The sequence below is a fragment of the Corapipo altera genome, unplaced genomic scaffold, assembly GCF_003945725.1.
Source record: "Corapipo altera isolate COAL_440 unplaced genomic scaffold, ASM394572v1 71, whole genome shotgun sequence".
NCBI lineage: Eukaryota > Metazoa > Chordata > Aves > Passeriformes > Pipridae > Corapipo > Corapipo altera.
Window position 1 is genome coordinate 1,196,763 of NW_020884916.1, and position 27,117 is coordinate 1,223,879.

The following is a 27,117-nucleotide window of genomic DNA, read 5'->3' on the forward strand; positions in this document are numbered from 1 at the left end:
TACAGGTTATAAAGCCATAAAGACACTCTTCAAACAAACAGGGCTCTGTTTTGATTTGGGGCTCGTTAAATATCACAACAGGTTTCACCTGGGGCTGGTTAAAAACCGTTACAGCTCTGCAGGATCCACCAGCTGGGGCCTCCTTTGCCTAAATTAAGCCTGTGTGAGCACAGGGCATGGGCTGAGTGAGTGCAGGTGTGGGGGTCACCTGGGCAATGAGCAGCACTTGGAGGAAGTGGGATTTTGCTGCTGTTGTTGGAATCCCAATCCCCTTCTGCTGCAGCACCACACTGAGTGGGACCTCACACCACCAAGCATCACCTGCTCAGGGATGTCTCTGAGCTCAGAGACACTGCTAGACAAAATTCTGGGGTGCCTGTGACAGTGGGCGTAAGGCTGCTGAGTGGGGGAAAGAAGCATCTTGGCTTGGAGAGAAAGGGTGAGGGGGCTGGAGCCAAAGGGAACATGGGGCAGTGCTGGGAGTGAGAGAAGGAGAGGCAGTGACCTCAACCCCCAGAGTTAAAAAACCCCCCAAAGCTGCAAGAGATGGGTGTGAAAACCAGACTGACCGGTGAATGTTACCCTAATAACAAACAGCACACATTGCCCAGCTCTAACACAGTCCATTTAAAGTAAAAAAGAGATTTAAAGTACACTTGTTGAAGCAACTGGCTGCTCCTCTGCTCCCTCACTGGTCAGTCTCTGTTTTCGTGATGCCAGGGAGGATCTCAGGGGAGGAAAAACAGGGCAACACAAAGGCACGTTGTGATTTTTAAGGTGCAAGAGTGCATCTGCTCAAACACTTCCAAACCCTCGCTCAGTCAGACATCTTGGCGCTTTGTTCAAATCTTTTGGCGTTTTTTCATCTCCAGAGCAACTTTCTTCACATTCTGCAGGAGTGAAGGTGAAGTTCCTCGTTTGTGGGGCAAGTTCCTCCTGCTTTGCTTTGCTGAAGGGAATTCACAACTCGTGCAGTGTCATCCTCTTTCCTTGCCAGACTTTCAGGTGGAGCAGAGGTACCACACTCACAGCGTGGGGCGTCTGTAATTCGCCTTTGTTCTAACAACCCAAATTACAAGCTTTCACCATCTGCTTTGGAAGTACCTAAGAAGAAAGGTTATAAGAAAAACAAACATTCATTACTCAGGGTTATTGCTGAAAACAAAAATAATGGAGGTAACTGCTGACCTCAGAGACCAAGCGGGTAAAAGTTATCCTGAAATGTTTAAGCAAAGCCAGCAAATATGGAAACACCTCCAGTCTTCCTGCAGCAATTTTTAAACAATAGAGATTAAATGAGTAAAAAAGCAGCATTCAAAACTGACAAAAGGAAATGAATTCATTCCTCTTTATCCACAAAGCAGGAATGCCATGGGAAGCAGCGACAACAGCTCTCCTACAAATGATCCTCAACACTAGGGAGGAGAAATCTCTTGTACATTAAAGAGGCAGCTTCTCTCCACTGCCTGTTCAGCTGTGAGTCTCTCCTGAAGGATCTCCAACAGCAAAGTGTTACTGTGGCCTCAGCTCTTTCTGCTTATGGCCCCCATGGCCTGTTGACTGGGAATAGCAGTGAAATACCTGAGGAAATCTGTCTTAGAAAATCCCCAATAACACCGAGACACTAATTAGAGATGGGTACCTGCATTGTATACACCAATTAGACCTTCAGTCTTCTAATGGACTGGCTTCCTTTTCTTCTCTCATCTTCAGGCTCTCCTTTTCTTTACTGTTATTAAAAGAAAGGGGGGAAAAAAAGAAAAAAAGCCCAACTGAGTGTCAGATACCCTGAGCAGCAGGATCTGAGTCACACATGGCACAAATAAGGGGTCACATGGTGAGATGGGTGTGTTACACGTATGGTGACCACGGTGCCAGGCCCAGGGGACAGGGATCACCTGCCAAGTACCACCACAGGAATGAGGAGCCACTGTGAAGGGCAAGAGCCAAGGGAGGACTGCAAAGCTGGTTCATCCTGGGGCTCTGCTCTGCCTGCAAACACGCAGCCAATTGCTGCTAATTGTGTTGGCAGCTTTGCATTGTAGATGCCCAGTGCAGGGGCCAAGCCAGTAATTCCATCTGACAAGCTTTCCCAGGAGCCCTTCCCTCCCTCCTCTGTCCTTACAGTTCAGTGTCTGACGCCCCAGTCCTCTTCTCCTGCGCTTTCTGGCGTCGCTGTCGACAGATAATCACAGCTAACACCACCACGATCATCAGGACAGAAGCAGATCCAACAGCCACGGCCAGGAAATGGATTTCTGAGAAACTCACTGCATGGAGAGAGACAGGGACATGAACCAGAGGGACACAGGGGGGCTGTGGCGGGAGGAATGAAGCTGGGAACCTCCATCTGTGAATAGAACCTTTCCTTAGGCTCCTTTTTTCCCCTGTATCCATTAACTACCCTCATGCTTTACACTTATAAACCTTTTTTTTTCTACCGTAGTTTTCCCAAACGTGGGAACTGGTGAAGTTCACGAGACCTCTGGGGGTGGTTCTTGGCCTCTCACCTTTCTGCACGACCCGGAGTCGCACTTCCCCGATGGAGCCATAAACATCTGGCCAGTTGGTCACCTGGCAGGTGAAGGTGCCGTTGTCGGTGGGCTGCAGGTTCCAGATGATGATGGAAACGTCCTTACGCTCCACATTCCCATCCCAGGTGACCCGATCCTTGAACCGCCCCGAGGGCGGCTTGTAGGGCTCCTTCAGGTAGTAAAACACCTGCAGGGATCACAGACACACAGAATGGCCTGGGCTGGGAGGGACCTTGGAGATTCCTGTGCCCTGCAAGTCCTGCCGGCTGCAGGGTGTCAGCTAAGACAGGGCTGAGGTGTCAGCAGGCACAAATAGTTCATTGTGCCACAAACAGTTCAACCCCGATCACCCAAAACTGAGCATGAGAACATTCTTCAGCCAGGGTCTATAAACAGACCTCACTGCTCAGGTTAGTCATGACAGGTGACAGAGGAAAGGCCCCAGTGCCCAGAGCTGTGGGTCTGGGGTGTGGGTGCCCATCCCCACTGGGCTCACCCAGTGCTGGGCCTTGGGACTGGTTTGTTGGGGCAAACCAGTTTGAAATGGAGAGTAAAGATCTCAACTCACCGGCTCGTGGGAGCTCAGGTCCTCGGGCTGGAAGTTCCAGGTCACTGCGAGCTGGGGGCTGACGGGGCTGCTGCTGGAGAAGGTGCATTTGAGCCGCTGGTTTGTGCCGTTCACAGCAACCACCTCCTCCGAGGTGTAAACTTCCACTGCTGCTGCCAGCCAAAGTGCTGCTGGGAAAACAGAGGGGTGAGAGGCCATAATCACTGCCGAGGTGTGAACTCATCACTGCTCCTTATCAGTGTGTAGTCTGAGCCTTATCTAGCCCTGGAAATAATTGTCTTGGGCACAGAGATAATTCCTCAGTGGGTGATCCTGCAGATTTCTTGGGAAAATCAGTCCTGCCATTAAAACTGGACTGCTGAGACCCATGCTAGAACTTTCTTTATACACTCTGTACTCCCAGCACAGTGAAAACTGCTCTTACTGATGGAGGAAGGGCCTGGACAACTGTGGTCAAATACAGTCAGGCTGAAGAACTCGAGAGGAAATCCTCAAGGTAAATGTGGCAAAGAAACATCCTCTGTTAACCAAACCAGCACAGCTGCTGCTTCAAAAATAAGTGAGCATCGCTGGCTCGATGGTGCCCTGAGAGAGGGACAACCAGCAAGGCACAGAAAGGAGGAAAATGAAAAACAGGAAAACCAAAGGAGTTCTGGTGAAAAAGAAAAAAAATTATTAATCATTTCCTGTCACTTTAGGAAGTTAACTTGCCCCTGTATGATCCAAGCCAAAAAAGCTTATCTAAGGTTGTAAAATCTGGCTTTATAATAAAGACACATCTGAAAGTAATTTATAACCAAAGACTTCCTTCCAAATAATCTCTTATCTCAAAGGGGAAAATATTTTGAAAACATTGAAGGTATTCGCATTTGAAAAGCTTCACTGGCAGAGATCATGTTTCTCATCCAGAGATTCAGTGCCAAATCTTTTAAACTCCTTTAAAAAGGAAAAACTGTGGGAAATAAGTCTAAAGTACTTTTTTTTTCAAGACAGATTACATCCGTGAGCTGATGCATTTGGGAAAGGAGGACGTGCTATTCTTAAAACCCAGTGTTCTGATATAAACCGCTGAAAATTCAAGCGAGTTTATTGTCAGTCTGGAATTGTTGCTGTGTAAAGGACCCGAACCCGAGGCTCCTGAACAATCTCTGATTGTTTAGGAACAAAGGTAGCAAAAAAAAAAAAAAAAAAAAAGTCTTGGACTAAAGTTCAGATTCCCGACAGGAGAGAAAAAGATGTTGTAACCCGAGCTCAGAAGGAGCTGGAACACGCCTCAACCTGAGACTCAACCACGTCGTGTCACTGCCAGCGAACCCCGGACAGAAAGAACCGCAGCACAAGGACGGGAGCAAAGTCTGTGCCTTCTAATGTCAGGGATGGGAAGAGGAGAGGCAGGATGGCAGCGAGGCCAGGCAGGGCAGGTTTCCTTTCCTTACCTGGGAGCTGCGCCCCGAGGACGAGCACAGCACCCGCCCAGGCGCGGCCGCGCATCGGGGACACCCGTCCGTGCTCCCCTGCCAAGAGAAATTCCCTTCTGCTTCTCGAAAACTGGGTGGAGGATGAGTTTCTCAAAGTCTTCCCAGCACAGCAAGGCCAATTCCTTCCTCCCAGCTTGGCCTACGAGGCCAAGAGCGCTCTCAGTGCTCCCAGTGCTGGAGTCAGCACTGCCTGCCCGGGCACCGTGGGAAGGTGTGGCAGCACCAGGCACTTCTGGGTGTAAAACAGGGAGATTCTCAGGGTAAGATTAATTTCTTCTCCCTCCCATATTCCTTTGCTCTTTTGTGTTGCAATCTTTCCTCCTCCCAGCTTCCACCTGAAACCACTCCCCTCTTGTGGGAGGTAGCTGTGCTCCTAAAAGAAAGTTTGCCCGAAGGTGTTTGTAGATGGCTCAAAGGAACGAGGGCAGGTTTTTTGGCAAAAAAACCCACACCTGCGAAGAGTCCAAAAAGAGCAACCCGAACCAGACTGTGGCAGCAGTGTGGGCACAAATCCAGAGGATGGAAGTGTCCCACCAGAACATAGATACCTACAGTACAGCACAGAGACTCTTGTGCCTGCTAACAAGCCTCTGCTGATGGCTCTGAGACACCAAGTATCTCTATTTTCACGGGAATAATTTGGCCCTTTATTAACCCTTCATCACTGCATCTCCCCAGATTTCCATTCAGTTGCCATTCCAAAACATCATCTCCTTCTCTTTCATTGCCACCCGGGATAAATATCAGGCTGAGGGGTTGTTCTGGTTGTGTTTAAAGCACTGCAAGGCAGCTCCTTAGCAGCCAATTTGCATTCACTTCCTATTTCTGCACAGGACTGGGAAGAGGGTCTACTCCCATCTTTACTTGCAGACTTTCAATAATCTTCATCTTGTTTCAAACGTGTCCCTCTCACACTCACTAGTAACCTAAATTATCTGATGTTTCATTTTGAAACTGAAATAACTGAAAGAAAGCTCTGACAACCAAAGAGAGCACGCCAGTAAATGAAACAGGGCCCACAACACTGGGATTAGCCATGTCAGTAAATGGGGAATTCCTGGGAAGGAGTGAGAAGCCAGCTCCATCCTCCAGGCGTCTGGGAAGGAGTCCCTCAAGGTGTGTGCCAGGCGCAGAACGTGGAGAGCCCAGTGGAAGGAGAGAGATCTGGGTGACTTGGAATGTCTGCCCTGGACCTGTGCCCCCAAATCCCCACGATTCTCACCACACCTGAGCAGCTCTGCCTCCTCTGTGGGCTTGGAGCAGAGGGAGCTGGGCAGGCAGCGTGTTCCCACTGGGTCCGTGCCAGCATCGCTGCTGGAAAGGGAAATTCCTTCGGGTTCTCTGGAACGAGATGAAAGATGAGTTTCTCAAAATCTTCCCAGCGCAGCAGAGGAGCTCTGAGATACCCCTGCCCCGGTGCCATGGGCGGTCTGTGCCTGCCCCCAGCCCGGGTTTGGAGGGATCGTACCCTCCTCGCAGTCCTGGCCGGGGCAGGAGCCCCCTCTAGTGGGGCCCGGCCACTTCCACGCGGAAAGAGAGGAGGTTCAGATAAGATAATAGGAAGAAACTCTTCCCTGTGAGGGTGGGGAGGCCCTGGCACAGGTTGCCCAGAGAAGCTGTGGCTGCCCCATCCCTGGGAGTGCCCAAGGCCAGGTTGGACAGGGCTTGGAGCAACCTGGGCTGGTGGAAGGTGTCCCTGCCCATGGCAGGGGGGTGGAACTGGATGAGCTTTACAGTCCCTTCCAACCCAAACCATTCTTTGTGAAGTTGTTTGCAGCAGCCTGAACTCCAGAGACACTCACTCCCAAAAGCTGTCAGGAAGGTCCTGACAGCAAATCTAATCCCTGCTCGTTCCTCCTACTGCTCCCAGAGCAGCTCCAAGAGCTGTCCTGGGGCTTGGCCAGGCTGGTGCAGAGCAGCCACCCCTCGCTGGCAGTGACGTCCTGTGCAGACCTTTTGAGCCTCTGCACTTCCTGACCTGGGCTCATTTCCCCACACGTGTCCCGGGGCTGCCTTGGCTGCTGGCTCGTGTCCCTGGGAACGGGGAGTCCCCCCAGCACTGCTGGGGACAATTCTGGGAAAGGATCCTGGGCCCCTTTCCTGTAAGAGGGGCTTGAGAAGCCGCCGTGCCCTGTCGTGCCCCGCAGCGATGCCCGTGTGATGTGGTAGAGAAGAGCAAGACAAGGAGGGACACAAGGATGAGGTTGGAGCCATCCTGGCCTCTCCTGGGGCTCCTGCTCTGGGCAGGTGAGTCTCCAAACTTCAGGCACCAGGGGTGGATCTCCAAACTTCAGGCAGCAGGGTTGGAGCTTCGTGCAGTGAGATCTCTGAGGTTCTGTTGTCTTAGTTTCATTTTTATGCTTTATCCACTTCATGCACTTTTCTTAAACCAATTTGTGATCATGGGTAACTACTTCAGTTCAGACTTGGTGGGATATCCATTTGTGGTAGGAATTTCCACCTTACCAGTTTGAATGGACCAGCTGCTTTAGGGTGAAGTGCAGAGGATCTGTAAAGATTCTAAAAAAAGCCGGTAACAATGAGATGAGTTTGGAAGATAATTACTTAAGACATACTACAGTAAAACTACAACTACTCTGACAACGTGCTGCAAATACCAATTGCTAACCTTTGAGAAGGTAGAAAACATCTGGTTTAGCAATGGCCTGTTCTTTTTTCAAATTTAAATTCACCTATATAAAGAGAGAAGCATCAGATCACCTTCTTTCCAGCCAAGTCCTTTGTCTGTGGCATTTCAAATCTATGATTATTTATTTACCTTACTTTCTATTGAGAAACGTCTTTAAAGGAAATCACAGGTCTGATCCACACCTCCTAAAAACTAATATTCCAGCTCCAGAGACTCCCATGGAGCTGATTGTTTCCTAACAGGACAGAAAAATCACCTAAATAAACTGTTTTGCAGTGTTAAATCAAGGGTCAGGGTCCCACCCTCCAGTGAGTTCACAAGGTTCTTACTGCAGAAACCAGGGAGGATTTTCCAGCAGTCTTTGCTCCATGATAATATGGCACAGTTTTGGGGTGCACAGCTTGCAACAAGAACCCTTTTTCTAAACTGGGTCGGAAAATGATTCAAGTTTCCATTCTGTGTTAGTCTGTGTTAAAAATGGCTTCCAAGGGAAAAGGCTTAATTTCAAAACAACATCCTGTGCCACAAACAGAATACTTCTGCTGCCTTTAGCATGAATACAGGATCATAAACATCTCTTTCAAGCAGCTGAGTTCAGAAAGGATACCCTGGAAGTAGGAAAGGTGTATGACAGCAGCAGCTAAACTCAACTACTTAACACTTCTTATTCTTTCTTTTGTACTTGGCACCACGGCTCAGCAGGGTAACTATTTTACCATTGTTCTTAACTACTTAGTGTGATCAAAAGACCAAATATGCCTCACAAGGGAGGACTAAGAGTCAAATAGAAATATTTGAGTTTTGAAAACATTGTAGAATGGGAAAGATTTGCTGTTCATTAATTGCTAGTGATCTCACTAATGGAAAAAATGGCTGTCATAAATTGCCCTTAACTATTACCAGTGGTCCCCAAGCAGGGCTGGGTTTTTCCAACAGCAACAAGCAGCTGACTTTTTTACACTCCTTATTCTCTTTGCAGATTAAGCACAGGAGGGTAAATGATTTTTACCAACATTCTTAACTATATGATATAAAGTCTGCAGAAGCCTCATGGCTGAGGATTAAAAACCAGATCGGAATATTTGAGTTTTCCCCTTGGTTTCCTTTCTTGTAGGCCTGTCTGCCAGTGAAGAATTCCTGGTGGAGATTTCGGGCACCACGGTGACAATCACATGTCCCTTGACCGAGGATGACGTAGTGTGGAAGTCAACTGGGGGGAAAGCAGGCACCAGCAACGAGAGGAAGTACATTATAACAGACCACGACAGCTCTCCTGCCAACCTGAGCTGTTCTTCTGACTCCAGTGGGACGAGGCATGAGCTGTACCTGAATGCCAGAGGTGAGAGAAACTCCCTCAGTCCATGGGCTAAAGCCTACGTGGCTCAGATTAAATACTTAAAGGCATCTCAAAGGGCACCAGAAACCTGCATTTAGACAAGCAAATCTGCTGGTTCCACTGTATATTTGAGTTTCCTGGACCACTGTTTTCCTAAGGGAAGTTCCCCATCAGCAGGCTGGGAGGGAAAGGCACTGCCCAGCAGTTTGTGCTGGGAACTGTGCTGCTCTTTAAAACAAAGAGAGAAAACGTGCCAACAAATTAAAAACTGAGCACAAACAGCGAGGAAAAATAAACACTGAGTGAAAGAGATTACCTGAAAACATAGCAAATTCTTCAGCACTTGGTGCTTTTACGGGAAGACTCCTCTTCCTTCTGACACACTGAGGGTGAACGTGGTGTTGCTGAGGCCCTTCCCGACCTGTGAGGGTCTGACAGCCCATTTTTGGCAAAAGGAATCTCCCCTTTCTTTTCTGCTTGCTCTTTTCTCCTTGCCACCCAGAGCTGTGTCTCTCTGCCAGCACTCAGCAGATGAGGGGGGCCTGGGTTTTTTCTACTGGGAGGGAAGGCAGCCCAGCTCTGAGCACCTCCATCTCTCCTCCTGGCAGTGTGTGCCAACTGCGAGGAGCTGGATGCCCTGACGGTCACAGGGATCATTGCTGCGGATCTCCTCATCACCCTGGGGGTGCTGATCCTGGTCTACTACTTCAGCAAAGACAGGAAAGGGCGAGCAAGCCCCGGTCCTGCCCCTCGGCCACGAGGTAAGAGCCATTTCAGGCATCTCTGCTCTCCGTGGTGGCCACGGGGCACTACATGAAGCTCCCACTGTGGGAGGAGCACCCTCTGCTCTCCCTGAGCTTCCAAGACCTCACCAAACAACCTTCTGCTTCCCACACCTGCCTTTGTGCATGGGATGGGAACAGCTGCTTTGCCAAATCTCCTGCCCATAAAGACCCGTTTCCCTGCTGTGCTGGAGCCAACCCTGCATGGCAGATGCTCCTGGCAGCAGTTGGCTCTTTGAAAGCTCTGAGCTCATAATAAAGCCATGCAAGTTGACCTGTGGGTTCATGGCATTGCCCTGGGATCAGCATGGAAGTCCCTTGTGCTGTGTTACCTGAATCATCCCAGGGATCACCTCTCTGTGCCTCTGTTGCAGGTCAGAAGATGCAGCGTCCTCCCCCTGTTCCAAACCCGGACTATGAGGTATGGAGTGTTTTCCATCTCTCTGCTGGCTGGGGAGGGAGAGCAAGGTCTGGGAATTGGTAGCATTTATCCTTTGACAAAGCATCCAGTCAAGCTCCAAGCTCCCCCAGGAATGGAGTTAAAAAAGGTGTTGAGGGTGGAGTGCCTTCTCCTGGTGCTGCCACAGGGATTTGGGAGCAGAAGTGCAGCTCCCTGTGCTCTGCACACACCACACAGCAGTGCTGCACCTGCTCTGCTGTGCTTTCCCCAATGTGTTGCGTGGACTAAGATAAGGATTCCCAGACTAACATCTTTTTCCATCCCACAGCCCATCCGGAAAGGCCAGCGGGAAGTGTATGCAGGCCTGGAATCCAGGGGGTTCTGAAATTCCCAGGATGACAGGCTGGAAGCCACGGAAGGCAGCAGCACAGGGGCTAAATGCTGCTGCCCAGCTCAGTGCCAGCTCTGCAGCTCTGCTGAGGCATTTTGGGGTCAGCCAGGTCAGGTACCCGCTGTCCCACCCTGGGGTGTGCTTTGGTTTGACACCAGGGAACAGAAACGTGCCTTGGCAAGAGAAGTTTTCCTCCCCATTAAAGGACTGCAGCCTCACTCGTGGTTCCTGGCCTCCTTTTCCATCACTCTCCTCTCTGCTCCAGTTGCATGCTCTGGTTGTCTCTCCCATTTAATTTCTGCCCTGAGTGCCTCCCCTTCCCTCCAGTGCCTCCCTGGGCAGGGAGTGTGTCCTTCAGGGTGGGTGGCCTCTGACCTTGTCTAGAGCTCATGTTCACAGCCTTATCTTCATTTGCTGCCCAGGACTGTAGCAAAAGGAGCAGAGGCATCAGTATATTAAAACCAAAATGGCCCAACAGCAGTGGGACAGGTTAAGAAGGGCCCAAGAGATGCTGGGGTGCCTGGGAAGGTTTCTGGGCTGACACCAGAGCCACCCACGGTGCTGTTACCGAGCAGAGCAGCAGCTCTGAGGAAAGGAAACAGCAGCAGTGCTGGGGGCTGGGGGTGGTTTAACCCTTGAGTTTCAGTGTGGGGAGATAAACACCCAGCAAGCCCCAAGAGCAGGTCGATGTGCTCAGCCCCAGGATGCGGTTTGAGAGGCACAGCTGGGGTTACCATACAAGGCTCTGAGCAGCGAGCAGGGAGATGGAGAGATACGAGGAGCACTAACCCCCAGCAGCTCTGAAACCACTCTGGGCCATGTTCTCACCTCCTGCAAAACAGCACTGCTCCAGGGGTGCCTGCTCAGCCCAGCCACGCAGCCCATTCCTTGGGTGGGATGGGAGAAGCCTGGACCACTCTGGGCGTACAAGGTCTAAATTTTTGCTTCAGGCTCCACCCCGGTGTTTCTACCACTGTTTGTGGGGTGCACAAAAGTACAGGTTTGCCCTATGTTTGCCCCAGCCAGTGCCATCCCACACACTCCTTATCTCAGTGGGATCAGCACCCACCCAGTGGCAACATCTCTCTGCCTCTGTGCTTACCTGCACTAGAGAAATATTTCTTTGTCCTCCCCAGGGTGAGGTGCTGAGGAGCCTCTTGCAGTCTGGCTCTTGGATTTGTGCTTCTCCTGTTCCTTGAGTGGGGTTAGCCACATTTGCCCATTGCTTTGAGACCTGATGATGGTGAAAGAGCTACAAACTAGGCAGTCTGCTGGTCACTTTTTTAATGAAATCCTACCCAGATGGCTTTGCAGGTAAAAGGCAGGTGTTGGCATATTTTACCTGCAATGGCCACATTGGGCTGACCCTTCACTGCAGCAGAAAAACCACTAAGATATTATTCTGCTCCTCTGAAGAGCAAAATGTTGCTGTGTAAGGACTGTAGGAAAACAGGTCCTTTCCTTGCTCACTGCCCACAAGGCTGATCACACCCTGACCCCTGTATGGGCACCTGTGGGGCACCCACAGCTCTGCACAGACGACGTGTTGTTTGCTGGGTCACACGTGTCACAGATTTGTGGCCAGTTTTTACTGAGTGTTACCTCTTTTCTTCCTTTATACCCCTGAACACTGGATTGCCTGAGCCACAGGGCACTTCTCAGCCTGGTCCTCCCTAAAGCCTGGCACTCAGATTCTGAGAAAAGCAGGAAAACAACCCACAGGTGTGTGCAACTGGCACAGGGGGGGTGACCTGGTTTCTGAGGTTTCCAACTGCTGGCTGATCCTGGCTGGTGTCTGCTCCCATTTTGACCATACTCAGACCACACTGGCTGTTCCTGCTCAGAGCTGGGGAGCACCAGTGTGCACCTTTCCAGACACCAGATCCCATCCAGTGTGCACCTTCCCAGACACCAGATCCCATCCAGTGTGCACCTTCCCAGCATCCAGACCCCATCCAATGTGCACCTTCCCAGTGATCAGACCCCATCCAGTGTGCACCTTCCCCAAGGCCCTCGACAGAAGGGACAGAGCAGGGAGGCTGTGGGACAGGCTCATCTTTAATGAGAGGAATACAGAAGTGCAGGAGGTCATGGAAAGAGCACAGTGCTACAAGTAGCCCAGCCTGGCATGGAGCAGGAGGGATGTCCAGGCAAAGCCTGTGTGCTGATGGAGTCACAGGCTCCAGAGTGTCCCCACCTCACTTGCGGGCCCGGGCGGTTGCCAGCCGGCTGTACTGCTCATCCTCCCGCTCTCCGAGGGGCTGGAGGGGGAAAAAGGGGGAGATGAGCTCCAAGCATGTCTGTCCAGCCCTGGGAGGGGCAGCTGGCCCAGCACTCTCTTTGCCAAGCCTTTTCCAAGCGTCCCTCCCCACACACAGAGCTTAACACACACAGTAAGAGACGGGGTAGCTGAGCTTGTCCCGTACTCTGGGTCATCTGGGGAGAGGCAGCTGCCCCATCGGAGAGCAATATCCACCTCCAGGCATTGATTATCCCCCAGCAGACGTGTCCCCATGGCCAGGCTGGGCCCACACCGCACAGAGGTGCTGAAGGTCCCCCCATACACACACACAGGTGTGCCCCCACACTCACCTGGTAGAGCTGGTCGTTGGCAATCAGGTTCTGCCTGTCAGACGCTAAATGGAGAAAGAAGGTGGTCAGGGATCAGGGGAGCCACGGGCAGCGTGGTGCCTTTAAAACCAAACCCATCTGCAGTGCCTGGGTGCCACTGGAGGTGCCCAGGCCCAGGCCCTGTCCCCCCTCACCTCGTGACGTGTGTCCCCTGTCGTGGCCGGTGACACAGTACACGGCCACTGCCAGCAGCGCGGTGGCCACGACGTCCGCGATCACGATCCCCGAGACGGTGGCAGCATCCACCTCGATGCAGTTCTGGCACACTGGAAGCACAAAAGGACACGGACAGGCTCCAGTCCCAGGGCAAGAGAGACCCGGGATTGAGTTTGGCTCCTTGTTTGACCCGGGGCAGTGGCACGAGCTGCCGTGTGTCCCCCGGCACCCAGCGCGGGGCCAGAGAGAGGCCAGCAGTGCATCAGTCACAGCACTAACCGGGGCTGCGGGGCTCTCACGGGGACACCACGGACAGGGGAACCTGCAGCAAGCTGGGGGAGCCACCCACAGACTCTGGGAAACCAGCAGTTCCCTCAAAAATTTTCTGGGGTTAAAACTGCAGGCAGTTCTGGCTCTAGAAAGCAGGGGTGCAGCACCTACTTCGATAGTGCACCTGGAGCTTCCCCTCTGCTGCCTCTCCTGCTCGACACGTGTAGAGGCCTCTGGGATCGTCATAAACTGCACTCAGCTCCAGCTGAGTTTCGTTTCCAAGCTCGTTCCCATCTTTCCACCACGTAACTTTACTTTGTCCACTTGTACATTCCAAGAACACCTTCCCACTGACTTCTTTCACAGTTATTTTAGGTCCTGTACAAAAAAAAAAAAAAAAAAGAGAGAGAGCAGAGAGTTCACCGCTGAGTTATCAACCCTCACAGTGGTGCAGAACTCAGAGCTCCTTCGTGGAGATGCTCAGGCTGTCCCTGAGCAGCAGAAAGGCACCACAAACAAAAACCTCTGGACAAAGCAGACTCTGTCATTGCAAGGCAGGGTTATCACAGACAGTAACACAGCTCCAGGCTGTCACAGCAATGGTCTAGGGGAGGCAGAGCTGGCAGTGATCCCATCCTCACTGCACCAATTCCCTTTCCCCCACGGACATTTGGAACTTCATGTCCAGGTGGAAAGCCCCACCAAGCCTTGGGGCTCCCTCCCAGCACCCTCCCAGCACCTCAGAGCATCTCTGGGGACCACGACAAGTGCCCAACTGCCCCGAGCCCCAGTGACTCACCTTGGTTACCCCAGCTGGGCACAGCCAGGCTGGCCAGCACTGCCCAGACACCCAGGGCCCTTCCCCTCCACATGGCACAGAGGTGGTGGTTCCGTCCCCTGCTCTGAGATCTCCTCACCACAACTGCACCACTGGCCCCAGATCTGCGTCAGGTGCCGGATGCCGGGGGCTGGAGCCTCCCTCCCCCTGCAGCTGGGGATGGCTGAGGTGCTCTGAGCCTGCCTCCTCACCCCAGCCCGGCCTGGCAGCCGTGGGAGGGCAGGGGAGGGCAGCTGGGGCTGAGGTGGTGGGTTCCCAGCAGCCACGGACCCTCCAGGACATCCAGCAGCCAGTGAGCCTCCTGCAGGAGGCCATGGACCCCCAGGAGCCAGGGGTCCCCCCAAAACCAGGGAACACAGCAGCAGCTGCAGAGCCCCCACCATCCATGCGTCCCCCACAGCATCCACCCGTCCCCTGGCAGCCACTGGTGTGTCCCCCCGAGCCTTGGAGCTCCCCAGCGTCCACAGGTCCCCTCCACAGCCACAAAGCTCTGCAGCAGCTGGGGAGACCCCAGCATTAACTTGTCCCCCTCCAGTCATTGCCCCCCAGCATCCAGTGGTATCCCCCTAGCCATAGACCTCCAGTAGTCACAGGTCCCCAGCATCCCCTGGTGCCCTCCCAGCTATAGAACCCCAGCAGCCACAGGTCCCCAGCATCCATGGAGCCCCCCCCCGCCCCCCCTGTGCCCCCCAAGCCACAGACCTCCAGCATGCACAGGTCTCCCAGCATCCACGGAGCCCCCCAGCCCTACAACCCCAGGACTCACTGGTGTCCCCCCAGCTACAGAACCCTGCAGCAGGCGCGCAGCCCCCGGCACCCGCACGCCCCCCTGCACCCCCAGATGGCCGCACAGCATCCCCGGAGCCCCCCAGCCCGCACACATCCCCCGCACCCACCGCGCCCCGGCTCCCCCCCGGCGCAGCCGTCCCCCCGCAGCCTCGAACCCGCGGCCCTCCCCGCGGCCCCCGCTCCGCGCTCTGGTCCGTGCCGGCCGCCGTAGCGGCGCGGGGCGGCCATGGCGGCGCGCGCGGGCTCGCTGGTGGCGGCCGTGCTGGCGCACTCGGGCCGCCTCGACAAGGAGCACCTGGGCACCCGCGTCGGGAGGCTGTCCCGCCGCGTCGAGGAGCTCAAGGCAGGGCTGGGCACGGGGGGAGGCACGGGGGGACACGGCGGGGAGCGGGGCCGGCGCGGAGCCAGGTGTCCGTCCTGGTCCGTCCTGGTCCCCCGGAGCGGGGTGTCCGGCCCGGAATGGCCAGCCCTGGGTCAGTCCGGGGTGCCCCAGCCCTGGGTCAGTCAGATGAGGGTATCCAGCCTTGGGTGGGTCCAGGGTGTCCCACTAGCAGTGGCTCAACCTGCAGTGTCCAGCCCTGGTCAGTCCGATCAGGGTGCCCAGTCCTAGGTCAGCCCAGCTGTCCAGCCCTGGGTCAGTCCGAGTGCCCCTCTCTGTCCCGGAGTCTCTCCCTCCGGAGACATTCCAAACCCCAACCCCACCCGGTCGCTCTCCTGTGTCAGTCGCTCCGGGTGACCCTGTCCTTGGCAGGGGGGTTGGACTGGGTGATCTCCAGAGGCCCCTTCCAACCCCACCAATTCTGGGATTCTGTCCCAGAAATGGGTCAGACTGGGGTGTCCAGCCCTGGTTCATCCCGGGGTGCCCCAACCCTGGGCTGGACCAGCTGCACAGCCTGGTCAGTCAGATCAGGGTGTCCAGCCCTGGTTCATCCCGGGGTGCCCCCATCTCTCACCTCGTTCCTTTCTCCCCGTGCTGACGCTGTCTCTCTGCTCCCTCTCTCCAGGGAGAAGTCTGCAACATGATAAACAAGAAGTACAGCGAGTTCCTGCCCAGCATGCAGAGTGCAGAGGAGCTGGTGGCACAGGTGGACGGGCTGTCCAGCAACATCGACCTGCTCAGGGCGAGCATTGAGAACGAGGTGACTGCAGGGGGGCACAGGGGGATTCCACGTGGCTTCACCCCAAATCTGCAGCCCCCACCCCATCATGGTGTGTTGGGAGGGGACTGGGGGGAGGAGGTCACAGCCCCAAGGCTGCCAGAGCTCAAGAAGTGTTTGGACAACACTCTCAGACACAGGGTGGGACTTTGGGGTGGGTAGCAGGACCTGGAGTTGGACTCAATGATCCTTGTGGGTCCCTTTCCACTCAGGATATTCCATGATTCTGTGACTCTTGACTAAGTGACACCACCCCTAAGGAATGTCTTGAGGTGACACAGGTGTGTGTGACAGCAGGGTGCAAGTTAAGAGCTGTCATTAAGGGATTGTCCTGTTGCTGTGCAGGTGGGAAGGCGTGTCACAGTGTCCCTCCCAGAGAAGGCCCAGCCCTGGCTGTTGCAGGGGGTGTGACACACAAACTGACCCATGTTGGTCCCCCAGTGGTTTAGAGCAGAACAGGAACTCAAATCATACCTGTGCACATCCAGTGAGGTCTGAAGGGGAGCATGAGCAGCTCCTGCAGGTCAGGTTGAAGACTCACACTCTGATTATTGCCTCTGATGTCCCAGCATCTGGAGTTCTGCAGTGGTGTTCACTGAGAATTGACTTTTGGCTCAGTTCAAGCATCCTTGTGTTTATATGGCTGTGCTCAAGAAACACTGAAGTAATTTTAACTGCATTTTAAGACTGAATTTCCTTACAGTGCCTTTAAAAAAACTGCAGTCTAGTAGGAACTGGATGATCTTTAAGGGCCCTTCCAACCCATTCTATGACTCTTATGTATTAAAAGAAAAACCCATCCTGTAAGTGTTTCTAGGGCTTATGAGAAGTAAAATGGATGGAGCCATTTTCCTCTTCACCAAATTATTCTAGTAACAGAAATACTCTAAATTTCATGTGTAAGAGGAAATGTGCCTGATAACAACTGCTGCCAGTGAACTGAACAATTTGTTATTTTAGGTCCAGCGAGATCTCAATGTGGCTGTTGCTGAATTCACGGAGCTGAAGCAGCAGCTGGAGCGGGACACGCTGGTCCTGAGTGTGCTGAAAAAGCTGCAGGAGGTGAGGAGGGGAGGGAGGGGGGGCAGCTTAAAATCACACTCCTCAGTCTGAGACATCGTTCTGGGCTTCGACATCATTCTGTTGCAGTTCGACAGAGCCATCAAAGAGCACAAGACTGCACTGCTGGAGAAGAAGTATGTTGCAGCAGCTCAGCAACTGGAAAAGGTAATAGTGGCTTCCTGAGCATAAACTGCATCAGTTCCTTTGCAGGGGCAGCACTGACCAGTGTTGTGTGTCTGACCCTCCCCACCAGGCACGGGGCAGCCTCAGGAACCTGGAATCCCGCAAGGGCTTCGAGCTGAAGATCCTGAGGGCGCTCGGCACGGAGCTCACGGTGCAGACACAGAACATGCTCTGCCACCTGGGGGAAGAGTGGCAGAAACTCATTGTGTGGCAGCTCCCTCCTTCCAAAGGTGCTCACAGTTCTGCTTTGTCTCACTGGTTTTGCTGCACTGTTAGAAATGCCTGTTTCCAGGCACCCACAAGATGGGAAATGCACTAAAACTGTTGGAGTACGGTGGTTTAATGAGCTCTTTGTCTCTGAACACTGCTTCAGCTGCCACCTGAGCACTGAGCAGCTTCTCATATCCCATTCTGACAGAGCTCTTTGTGTTTAGAAAGCAGCCTGGAGGCAGTGGTGCACTCAGAGCTGCACTTACACACGATGCCATCCAAGGAGGAGGAGGTTGCTGGCCCACCTGTGGCATCTGTGCTCCAGGCCTTGGCTGTCCTGGGAGAGCTGCACACCAGGCTGAAAGCTTTTGGTAAGACAGACCAGACAAACTCAGCCCAGTAGCCCATGGGGACAGGGGTTCAGGCTTGGGGACAGATACTGAGATCCAGGTCACTCCAGCAGTACTCTGGAAAATCTTTCTCTCCTGGCTGGTGTTTCCCATGACTCTGAAGTGAATGCTGTGATTCTTATTAATAGGAAAATATTTATCCTATTATTTACCTGGAATTATTTGTCCTTTCCTGACAATCCAGTACGCTTTTAATTTGTGACTGCATGGTTTCATAGTCTGATGGTTGAAGAGTTTTACCTCGTTAGCTGCTCCCTGATACAGTTGATCAAGAGATTGTTTCTTCCACTTCATGCAGGGTCTCTACATCCAAAGTATCCAGGGCTGGGCCTCACTGTAGCAAACTACCTGTCTTCTGCTGTTGGAAAACATATTTTTTTTCATTTTCTCAGGCCAGTTGTTGCTGAAATACATCCTCAAGCCAGTGATTTCATACCCATCCCTGCAGCCACTCACCGAGGAGCGGCCAGACGTGCTCATCCTGAGGTTTAAATCCGAGGAGCCTGCCTTGGATCAGTCCTCTCCCATGGAGGTTTTTGACAAGATCAAGCTTATTTTTGAAGTTCTCCACAAATACCTGCTAAGTAGGTAGCTTCTCCCTTTTGTAATTAGTCGATGATCAGTACCTTGTCTGTGTAATTGGAGCAGAAATTTCCAGAATATCTGGTGGTTAATCAATATTACATGTGAGGGAAATGCAAGAGGAAAGTCTTTTGAACTGGTGAAGGGTCTGGTCCAGGAAACAGGTGTATTAAGATCCATTTGTATTCTCTGGAATCCAGATGTGCCTCTTGAGCAGCCTGGGGAGGACAGAAAGGATGGCAGAGTCACACTGGCGGAGCTGCTGGGGGAGCTGATCTGGGAAGAGCTCTCCAACTGCCTCGTTCAGAACTGCCTGGTGAACTCCATCCCCAGCAACAGCAGCAAACTGGAGCAGTACACAGAGGTGGGTCTCAAAAAGTCCCTCAGGAGATGCCAGGTGTCCAGTTTGAACACAGAGCCCCAGGTAGCCCAGGAGGACATTTTAGTGCTCAGTGCACTCTAAAACCTGTTGTCATCCCTTGCTTTCAGCTGAGTGGAAGTTTATACAAATTTTTAGTTTGGTTCTTTGATTTTGGAAGGCTGTGTTAATGTAAAACATGTGTCTGCTCTTCTCAGGTGATTAAATCCACAGAGGAATTTGAAAAGGCCTTAAAGAACATGCAGTTTTTGAAAGGAGACACGACTGACTTACTGAAATATGCCCGTAATGTCAACTCCCACTTTGCCAGCAAGAAGTGCCAGGATGTGATTGCAGCAGCCAGAAACCTGATGACCTCAGAAATCCACAACACTGTCAAGGTGATGCAACACACGGTTTTTCTGGAAAAATAAGGGTTGGGGAAGGATTGTCTACAACAGTCAAGTCCTTTTTTTGTGGAGCACTTGGGATTATTTGGGGATCTTGGCAAACGACAATTTCTAAACATCTTTTAATAACGCTGCAAGTCTTGTGTTTGAGTCTTAAATCTCTGTCATTCAGTGCTTTGTAATCTCACACAGTCTCCTCTCTGTGGGCTCTAAATTCCATTATACCTCTCTCTTGTCTCCCCTCAGATCACACCTGAGTCCTGTGTAACCCTGCCACAGCTGCCTGACCCTGCATCAGGAGATCACTCAAAAATGCAAAAGCCCTCCAACCTTCTGCACAATGGCACAGTGAATTTGGAGGGGGAGACCAGGCTGAGCCAGTACACCTTCTCCCTGCCCACGTGTCGCATCAGCTCCTCCGTGGAGCAGCTCATGGAGCTGGTTTATCAGACACTGCTGGAGGCCACAGTCAGCACGGACCAGTGGTAGGAATTACTGATCACTAATCTGGGTGTCAGAAGCTCACTGCCTGCAGCAACACCAAGCAGCTGTGAATAGGTTAAAGGAACTTTAAAAGAATAGGATATACTTAAAAATTAGAATCAGTCATTGAAGTTACTCTCACTGTGGCTGGTGGATGCAGCCCTGGGTTCGTGCAGGACACGGGTACAGCTGCAAACTCTGCTCCCTGCAGTACTTGGATTAAGCAGCCTTTGGGGTTGGGTTTTCAGGGAACATTCAGGTGCACTGCCTTGTATTTTAGCCATTAAAGCAGTGTAGCCACTGTAAACTCCCCATTGTGCACAACATAGTCCATGGCTTCATGGGAGAGATGCTACTGCAGTGTCCACTTCACTGATTTATCCCACTGTAGCTCTCAGTTGTTTAGAAACATTAAACCCATCTCTTCTTTCCAAACCAAATGGTAAGTGCTGGCACCCATTGTGAGCTGAGTTCTTGCTGTCTTTGTGCTGGTGAAAGCAAAGAGCTCCAGCTCTGCAGCTGGCAGGGCTCTTGAGAGAAAACAAATATTGAGGACCACGTAAAGTGTACTTTAAAAACCAGAGACCACAGCCATGGAGCAGGATTGTTGCCCAGGTAACCCCTCAGTGGCAGAGAGAGGGCTGAGTGTTTGTGCACACCTGGTGGGGAAGGGACACTGTCTCCTTTGTTCCTGGGGTTTCACATATCTCCCTTCTGAAGCTTTTCCACGCTGACCTCCCAAGGTCACTGCAGCCTCTGTGAGTTTGGCAGCACGTTGACATGGCTGTCACTGAGCCTGACAGTCCACTCTGTGCCAGTGCTTCAGTGCTCATAAAGCCCTGTTTTGGAGAAGGCTGAGGGTCACCTGTGAACAAGACATTGCCAGGCTGACCTGACCCTCATTTTCCCTGTAGCTGTGTGCAGCTCTTCTACTCGGTGAGGAGAATCTTCCAGCTGTTCTATGAAGTGGTGCCAACATACCACAAGTAAGTGTGTCTGTGTGTGTTCCCTAGGCCTGTGTTGAGAGGGAATAATGCTACTGGGACACTCCCACTTGGAGTTTACTAAGGGCTTCCTCCAGCAGCAAAAAGCTCTTATTAATCTATTACTAAATCATACCTGTGCAGAGTAGGTGTTTGAGGGTTTCTGAGTTGCCAGTCCAGTGAGCAGGGGGATGGTTGAAGTTCTTGCATGGTTGTGTTTTGTTTCCAGCCATGTAACCCCACGTCTGATGCACAGACTTTTAATGATGTTTTTCCTGCAAAAAGCAGCAATGAAGGGACAATGAAAGGACACAATCCTGTCAGAGAACATTGGAGTGTTCCTGACAGGACTTCTCTCCCTTTTCCTCCCCATAACTTTGCTGTAACAAAGTATATTTCTGTTTGGAAGTCCATGGCTGGAAAAAGAGCGGGATAACACATGGTTCAAATGCTCCTTTCCTGTGGGATCCTTTGGGAATGTGACAAGTTCATTATTTTTATTCTGACTGATGCCAGTCAGGCCTCGCCCATTTTCTGCAACGCCTGCAGCGAGTTTCTCTGGGGTAGGCACAACTATTCTTTTAACAGATTAATAAAGAAATCCATTTCTTATTTCTCTCTTCCTCCTGCCTGGGGCAGGGAGAGCCTGCAGAAGTTCCCCCAGCTGGCAGCCATCCACCACAACAACTGCATGTACCTCGCTCACCACCTGCTCACCCTGGGCCACCAGTTCCGCTACCGCACCACCAACATCCTGAGCAACGGGGCAGCCTCCTTCGTGGACCTGGTGCCCGCCTTCAGGAGACTGGGTAACACCTTCCTGGCCCAAAACACACGCCTGGGGCACGTGGCAATGGACCCTGGCAGCTGGGGCTGGGTGGTTTGATGGAGGAGTGGCTGCTGACTCCCTGGGAGCAGGGCATCCTTATTATTTGTGGCAACAACATTTTCCAAACTGGGCAGTCTTGGCTCTTTGGAGCCCAGCTCTTGTCCAGCACATAGTTCCACAAACTATGTGTATTCCAGCACAATGCTGTAGCACTGTGTTTTGGGATCTGCTGCTCAGTCCTTTAATGTTTTCTTCAGTTTATCCTGTGGAAACAAATTCAGAGATAAATTTGTGTCAGCTAACAGGAGTCATCCACACTTAATTACTGCTACTCTGCTCTTTTTCAGAAGTGTTGTAGCAATGCAAGCTGCACAAAAGCTTACTGGTTAAATTGGCTCTATGAGACTGTTTAGGGACTGGAAATTCGATTAAAAATAAAACACTATAGCAAGTTCATTATTCAGCAATTGTAGTCATAAATAGGCACAGCAAATTTAGTTAATTGCTTAACTGCTTCTCTCTGCTTGCTTTTCCTCCTAAAGGGATGGAGTGCTTTAAGGCCCAGATGCGAGTGCAGAAGGGGGAAATCCTGGAGAGGCTCTCAAGTGCCAGGAATTTTTCTAACATGGATGATGAGGAAAATTTCCATGCAGCAAACAAAGCCATCAGGCAGGTAAGGAAGGCAGTCAAAGCCAGACATCCCTTTGTCTGCAGGTGTCCTGGGGAAGGTCCAGTGTGTAATCTCAGTCCTGTTTCAGCAGGCTGGAACTGGTAAAACAACTATTTTCTGACATGTTTTTTATTTTTATCCTGGACTGTGTCTTTAGCAGGATATTTCGTTGCCTTTTGCTTCTTTCAGCCTGGTTTCTGACCATAAGTGGTCACCTTATCCCTTGGTGCCTTTCCTGATGTTCTTTTTGATAACATGTTGGTAACACAGAGCTGTTCATTCCAGGTATTGCATCAGTTGAAGAGGCTGGGCCAGGTCTGGCAGGATGTCTTCCCAGTGAACGTGTACTGCAAGGCCATGGGGACCTTACTGAACACAGCCCTGGCAGAGATTGTCACCAGGATTGTTGCCCTGGAGGTACCTGCTGGGGTGGATGTGCCAGCCCTGGGGTGGTGGGGACATTTGTGACCTGGCATTTGTGACCTTGCTGGTCCCAAAGTCGGGTTTCAGGGGAGCAGTTGCCTTTCACAGAAATTGTAACTGTGTGTCCATGGGAAACGTTCACAACACCAAGCTTTGATTTCACTTGGCACTCCAAAAGTAAATCTCCCTACTCCACTGTTAATTAGGTTTTCTCCATTGCAGGATATCTCTGCAGAAGATGCAGACAGGTTGTACTCACTCTGTAGGATCATGGTGGAGGAGGGACCCCAAGTCTTCACCCCTCTACCTGAAGAAGAGAAAAACAAGAAGTACCAAGAGGAAGTTCCAGTCTACGTGGAGAAGTGGATGACATTCAAAGAGCTGATGATCATCCTGCAAGCCAACCTCCAGGAAATAGTGGATCAGTAGGTGTCTTCCTTTCTCCCTTCTCAGTTGGTTCTCAGGAGCAGGGAAGTGTCTGACAGCAGCAGGGGCTGTCCAGAGGAAAGGCAGCCACTGCTCCTGAGGATCAGGCAGCTGCTCCTGGGACTGCTTTTGGGTGTTCACAGTCCATTTCAAGCTTGCCCATAATTTCCTGCAGCAGAAGGAAAAGGCAAAATGGTAAAAAACCAGGTGCTGTGGGAGAGCCAAGCACAGAGTGTTGGTCCCCTTGTCTTCTCCAAGTTCAGGGGTGTCTCACAGGGAGCAGCCTGGCTATCATTCCACCTGAGTGCCCCCTGCTTTTTAGGATGCTGTTTCTTGCTGCTTTTTACCTTGCAAGGGGGATTCATCTGAACTGTCCCTGAGGATTTGCATAATCCCTTCTGTTACCTTGGCTGGCAGGAGCTGGGCAGTCCCTGCTCGCAGCTGCCTCACACAGAGCTCTGAAGGGCAAGAAAACACCCAGTTCTCAGCAGGTTAAACCAGAGAGGCACCAGCCACAGGGAGGGCACAGAGGGAAGGCAGCTCCTTCCCTGGGCCCCTGGAACTGGGTTACTCACCAGAGGTTCCCAACTCCACTTCCACCTGGGCATAAACCACTTCCTTGTGTTCTTAAGGAGGTAAATGGGAATTTTGCAGACAGGCTTTAGGTGTATTTAGGAGAAAGAAAAGGTGCTGAGTGCAGGAATCACCTCACAACCTGGTGCTCTGTGTACCTGGCTAAACAGTTCTGGGCTGGGGCTGCACACATACCTGGTTGGTGACCACTGGAACAGCTCCTCAGAGGCTTGTCTTCATGTGCCATTCCCAGGCAGTTTGGTTAAATAAAGCTCTTTCTCTCCCCTGCAGGTGGGCAGATGGGAAGGGCCCTCTGGCAGCCGAATTCTCAGCAGCTGAAGTGAAGAGTCTGATCCGAGCCCTGTTCCAGAACACAGAAAGGAGAGCAGCAGCACTGGCCAAAATCAAGTAACCCCACATTTCCACCTGCACTTTGCATCTTCTGATAAAGCAAGAGCAAACTGAGACTTTCAGATATTTTTTTGATTTGACCTTTTTTATTTGTACTGGTGTAAAAAAAACAATGTTAGAATTGGGTAAGTGCTTCCTGGAGCTTGGCTGGGGGAGAAGGAACATTTCCTGGCTCAGTGTTTGAGGGGCTGGGAGTCTGGGACCAGGAGCTCACAGGTGAGGAACACACAGACACCTCCTGCCACGCTCCCCACAGCAGTTCTGCCCAAATCCAGGTTTTCCTTCAGGAGCTGCTGGGTGTCCTGGAGAAGGAGAGATGCTTTTACTGATGTTTGCTAGTTCCCATTCTCTAGGATTTCATCTTCCCGTTCAGGCCAGCATAGGAAAATAAATCAAACCTTGTATCCAGCATCTCTGTGAGCACAGGGACTGCTGCCAGATGATCCTCCCATGTGAGGTGCTGTGGAACCTCATCTCAGACTGGCCTCAGGGTCCTGCAGAGGGGTTTTATTGCTCAGTAGTGACTCTCATCTATGCAGTTCTACATCAGGGGGCCTGGAGCCCCTCTCTGTCTTACCTCTTCTGTCCCTGTAAGTTCCACATGAAACCCACACTCTGAGAGCTTTTGCTATCCTCCCAGGAGTGCTGAAGTGCCAAACTTAGCTCTTTCCCACCTCAGGTTCTTCTGAGGGACAGACCTCAAGAGAGCAACAATTTAGGGGGGATTTGGGGAAAGGAGATCCTGTGCAGAGTGAACTGGTGATCAAGTCACAGGGTTTTGCACAAGTAGCAAAATTCTCTTATTTCTCATGGAAAATATCTCAAAACTGACTTAGAATTTTTCAGTCTCGCTTTACCAGCTGTAGAAGCCAGTTCAGCTCCTTTGTGTTTTTGTTGGCTGTGAACTGGGTAGCTCTGGTGTCTTTCTGGTATTATATTTTCTGTCCTTTAAGAACAGTGTAAACCAATGTAAAAAAGGAATGAAAGGTGCACTCGTAGCATTGTCTTTTTCAGTCACAAAAGGCTGTGGTTTAGATTTTGAGAAATTTCTCACCCAATTTAATTGAAAAACTCACTGAGAGCATTCACTTAAATTAGCCCAGAGGCCAAGATGGAGCAAAGTTCTTCCTGCCCTGTCATGCTCACTAAAGTTTCAGTCATAGAGCTTGGTGTTTTTAATCTGTTATCTCCTGTTGTATCCTTTTCATTTGCACTGTTGTCCAACTTCTGTTCCCATTCCAAGCATTTTTGCAGGGCCTGAGGCCCTGACCTGTGTCACCCAAGTCCTTGCAGAACCCTTCTGCTCTGGTTTAACTGGTGTGAGGAAGGGGAAGTCCAGTCTAATGGGCAGTTAGACCGAGCCCAGCACATGGGAATGCAGCAGAGAAGAGAGATACTGAAGCAGAATCTGCCACTCAAAACTCAGCTTTCTTTTCTTCCCCTCCAAGTGATTCACCCAAAGGCTGAGAGTGTTGCCCTTACACTGACAACTCATAGGATCCCTTGTCCTTATACACACAGCAATCCAAAAATCACACCTATTTTGGAAAGCACTTCTCCCGTGTTTATTGTTCACAGAAATGTAATTTGCTATTTTCTTTAATAAACTATTTATACTGAGCACATTTGGGGTTCTGTTCAGGTTACAGTGACAGGATGAATCAGTCCCTCCTTGCCTGATTTCTAGTAGATCTAATAAATAAAAAGAAAACAGAAAGAGGAATCAGTGCTATAGAAGAGGTCGTCCCAGAGGCTCATGGGTCAAGGGGAGTGACACAGAGTTCAGTGGGATGCTGGCACTGGGATTTGTGTGTGGAAGATGCAGGGCTGTAGGGCAGGCTGGGCACACACCAGGGCTTACCTGAGTGACCTGGTGAATCCAGGGCAGGAGCTGGGCCACGTTGGTGTAGACCCCGGGGTGGTTGGGCTCAGCACAGCCCTGGCCCCAGCTCACGATCCCCACCAGGCGCCACGTGGATCCATCCCAGCACACGAGGGGGCCCCCACTGTCCCCCTGGGGGCAGAGCCAGGGCTGAGGGAGCTGCTCTGCCCCCCAGGCAGGTCAGGCAGGTCACAGAATCCCAGACTGGTTTGGGTGGGAAGGGACCTTAAAGTTCATCCAGACCCACCCCTACCATGGGCAGGGACACCCCCCACTAGCTCCAAGCCCCGTCCAATTGGACAAACTGGACGCTCCCAGGGGTGGGACATCCAAAATCGGGCAGCCTGCCTCCCCAAGGACCTCACCAGGCTGCTGTGTCCCAGGTGGCCGTGTTCCCTCAGCCCCCAGGAGGCTGACAGGTGGGTCCATACACCCCCCCCAGCATTCCCACTGCTCCCAGTGTTACCTGGCACGCGTCCACCTGCCCGCGGGGGTACCCAGCACACAACATCCTGGCAGTGAGCTCCCCCGGGTACATGCACGAGCTGTTGCACCTCCGGGTCCCGATCAGGGGCACCAGGGCCTCCTTCAGCGTCCCGGCCACCTGTGCTGGGATGGGCAAAGGGGGGCCAAGAGGGACAAACAAGGTCTGCAGGGAGCAGCAGGGGAGAGCAGGGCACTAGCTGGGGAAGGCAGAGATGGGAAATTAGGATTACTTCATGGTCACAGGAGCTGGGGGTGTGGGGTGCAGGCTGCTGGAGCAGGGGTGGGACGAGGGCAGGGGGTGCATTTGGAAGCTCACATGCGGAATGGAAGGGGCTGGATGGGAGCAGGGGGAAAGTCTAGGGCAGTGCTGGGGGACAGGGAGGGAGCTCACCTTGGTCAGGGGTGGTGTAGCCCCAGCCAGAGACCCAGCACTGTGTGCCCTGGAGCAGGTCCTGGTGGGAGGGCGGCAGGCACACGGCTCGGATGGCAGCTGAGGAGAAGGGGACAGGGACGGTGCCAGGGCAGCGGGGACAGCTCTGCCAGGAGTAGTGTGGGAAGGGCTGCAGAGCCCTCAGCCCAACTCGGAGAGCGGGTCTAACTGATGAGCCCAGAGAACAGGTCCACTACCTGTCCTGGGACACCAGATCTACCCTCTGGGTCGGGACAAGAAGTCTACCACCTGTGATCAGACACCAGGTCTACCCACCGGGTTCGGACACCAGGTCTACCCACCGGGTTCGGACACCAGGTCTACCC

The 27,117-nt window shown here is 52.1% G+C and overlaps 5 protein-coding genes across 5 annotated transcripts in view; 2 read left to right on the forward strand and 3 right to left on the reverse strand.

Moving 5' to 3' along the window:
- Nucleotides 1-534: 534 nt before the first annotated feature.
- Nucleotides 535-5,519, reverse strand: MPZL2 (myelin protein zero like 2). Its single transcript, XM_027655677.1, has 6 exons — nucleotides 4,539-5,519; nucleotides 3,103-3,269; nucleotides 2,511-2,721; nucleotides 2,126-2,270; nucleotides 1,643-1,729; nucleotides 535-1,104 (listed from the first exon to the last, which is right to left on the reverse strand). Exons 1-5 carry the CDS (start codon nucleotides 4,591-4,593, stop codon nucleotides 1,669-1,671), a joined length of 639 nt encoding a protein of 212 aa, XP_027511478.1. The 5' UTR covers nucleotides 4,594-5,519; the 3' UTR covers nucleotides 535-1,104; nucleotides 1,643-1,668.
- Nucleotides 5,520-6,562: 1,043 nt separating this feature from the next.
- On the forward strand, nucleotides 6,563-10,346 carry CD3E (CD3e molecule). Its single transcript, XM_027655683.1, has 5 exons — nucleotides 6,563-6,827; nucleotides 8,345-8,569; nucleotides 9,175-9,327; nucleotides 9,723-9,769; nucleotides 10,077-10,346. Exons 1-5 carry the CDS (start codon nucleotides 6,779-6,781, stop codon nucleotides 10,131-10,133), a joined length of 531 nt encoding a protein of 176 aa, XP_027511484.1. The 5' UTR covers nucleotides 6,563-6,778; the 3' UTR covers nucleotides 10,134-10,346.
- A 1,833-nt stretch (nucleotides 10,347-12,179) lies between these two features.
- Nucleotides 12,180-14,370, reverse strand: LOC113953028 (T-cell surface glycoprotein CD3 gamma chain-like). The gene is made up of 5 exons (XM_027655684.1): nucleotides 13,996-14,370; nucleotides 13,368-13,574; nucleotides 12,905-13,036; nucleotides 12,732-12,775; nucleotides 12,180-12,400 (listed from the first exon to the last, which is right to left on the reverse strand). Exons 1-5 carry the CDS (start codon nucleotides 14,066-14,068, stop codon nucleotides 12,338-12,340), a joined length of 519 nt encoding a protein of 172 aa, XP_027511485.1. The 5' UTR covers nucleotides 14,069-14,370; the 3' UTR covers nucleotides 12,180-12,337.
- A 676-nt stretch (nucleotides 14,371-15,046) lies between these two features.
- ZW10 (zw10 kinetochore protein) lies at nucleotides 15,047-25,613 on the forward strand. Its single transcript, XM_027655666.1, has 16 exons — nucleotides 15,047-15,166; nucleotides 15,828-15,962; nucleotides 16,941-17,042; nucleotides 17,130-17,207; nucleotides 17,296-17,455; nucleotides 17,660-17,806; nucleotides 18,238-18,429; nucleotides 18,628-18,791; nucleotides 19,004-19,186; nucleotides 19,442-19,680; nucleotides 20,593-20,664; nucleotides 21,301-21,470; nucleotides 22,033-22,163; nucleotides 22,446-22,577; nucleotides 22,806-23,008; nucleotides 23,874-25,613. Exons 1-16 carry the CDS (start codon nucleotides 15,050-15,052, stop codon nucleotides 23,992-23,994), a joined length of 2,346 nt encoding a protein of 781 aa, XP_027511467.1. The 5' UTR covers nucleotides 15,047-15,049; the 3' UTR covers nucleotides 23,995-25,613.
- A 63-nt stretch (nucleotides 25,614-25,676) lies between these two features.
- TMPRSS5 (transmembrane serine protease 5) overlaps nucleotides 25,677-27,117 on the reverse strand; it is a 5,315-nt gene continuing 3,874 nt past the window's right edge. The window contains exons 9-12 of the mRNA XM_027655417.1: nucleotides 26,753-26,851; nucleotides 26,342-26,484; nucleotides 25,855-26,007; nucleotides 25,677-25,685 (exon numbers count right to left, since the gene is read on the reverse strand). Coding sequence (XP_027511218.1) covers nucleotides 25,677-25,685; nucleotides 25,855-26,007; nucleotides 26,342-26,484; nucleotides 26,753-26,851 — 404 coding nt within the window. The remainder of the gene's footprint in view (nucleotides 25,686-25,854; nucleotides 26,008-26,341; nucleotides 26,485-26,752; nucleotides 26,852-27,117) is intronic.

Excerpts from the sequence above, each read along its gene's own strand:
- ZW10 (XM_027655666.1), top strand. The coding sequence starts at position 15,050 with ATGGCGGCGCGCGCGGGCTCGCTGGTGGCGGCCGTGCTGGCGCACTCG. Across the intron at positions 15,963-16,940 it reads GGGCGAGCATTGAGAACGAG|GTCCAGCGAGATCTCAATGT; the intron begins GTGACTGCAGGG and ends TTGTTATTTTAG. Across the intron at positions 22,164-22,445 it reads CAAACAAAGCCATCAGGCAG|GTATTGCATCAGTTGAAGAG; the intron begins GTAAGGAAGGCA and ends TGTTCATTCCAG.
- MPZL2 (XM_027655677.1), bottom strand. The coding sequence starts at position 4,593 with ATGCGCGGCCGCGCCTGGGCGGGTGCTGTGCTCGTCCTCGGGGCGCAG. Across the intron at positions 2,722-3,102 it reads ACCTGAGCTCCCACGAGCCG|GTGTTTTACTACCTGAAGGA; the intron begins GTGAGTTGAGAT and ends TGATCCCTGCAG. Across the intron at positions 2,271-2,510 it reads ACTCCGGGTCGTGCAGAAAG|TGAGTTTCTCAGAAATCCAT; the intron begins GTGAGAGGCCAA and ends CTCTCCATGCAG.
- LOC113953028 (XM_027655684.1), bottom strand. The coding sequence starts at position 14,068 with ATGTGGAGGGGAAGGGCCCTGGGTGTCTGGGCAGTGCTGGCCAGCCTG. Across the intron at positions 13,037-13,367 it reads GCTCCAGGTGCACTATCGAA|TGTGCCAGAACTGCATCGAG; the intron begins GTAGGTGCTGCA and ends TTGTGCTTCCAG. Across the intron at positions 12,401-12,731 it reads CCAACGACCAGCTCTACCAG|CCCCTCGGAGAGCGGGAGGA; the intron begins GTGAGTGTGGGG and ends TTCCCCCTCCAG.
- CD3E (XM_027655683.1), top strand. The coding sequence starts at position 6,779 with ATGAGGTTGGAGCCATCCTGGCCTCTCCTGGGGCTCCTGCTCTGGGCA. Across the intron at positions 6,828-8,344 it reads GGGGCTCCTGCTCTGGGCAG|GCCTGTCTGCCAGTGAAGAA; the intron begins GTGAGTCTCCAA and ends CCTTTCTTGTAG. Across the intron at positions 8,570-9,174 it reads GCTGTACCTGAATGCCAGAG|TGTGTGCCAACTGCGAGGAG; the intron begins GTGAGAGAAACT and ends TCCTCCTGGCAG.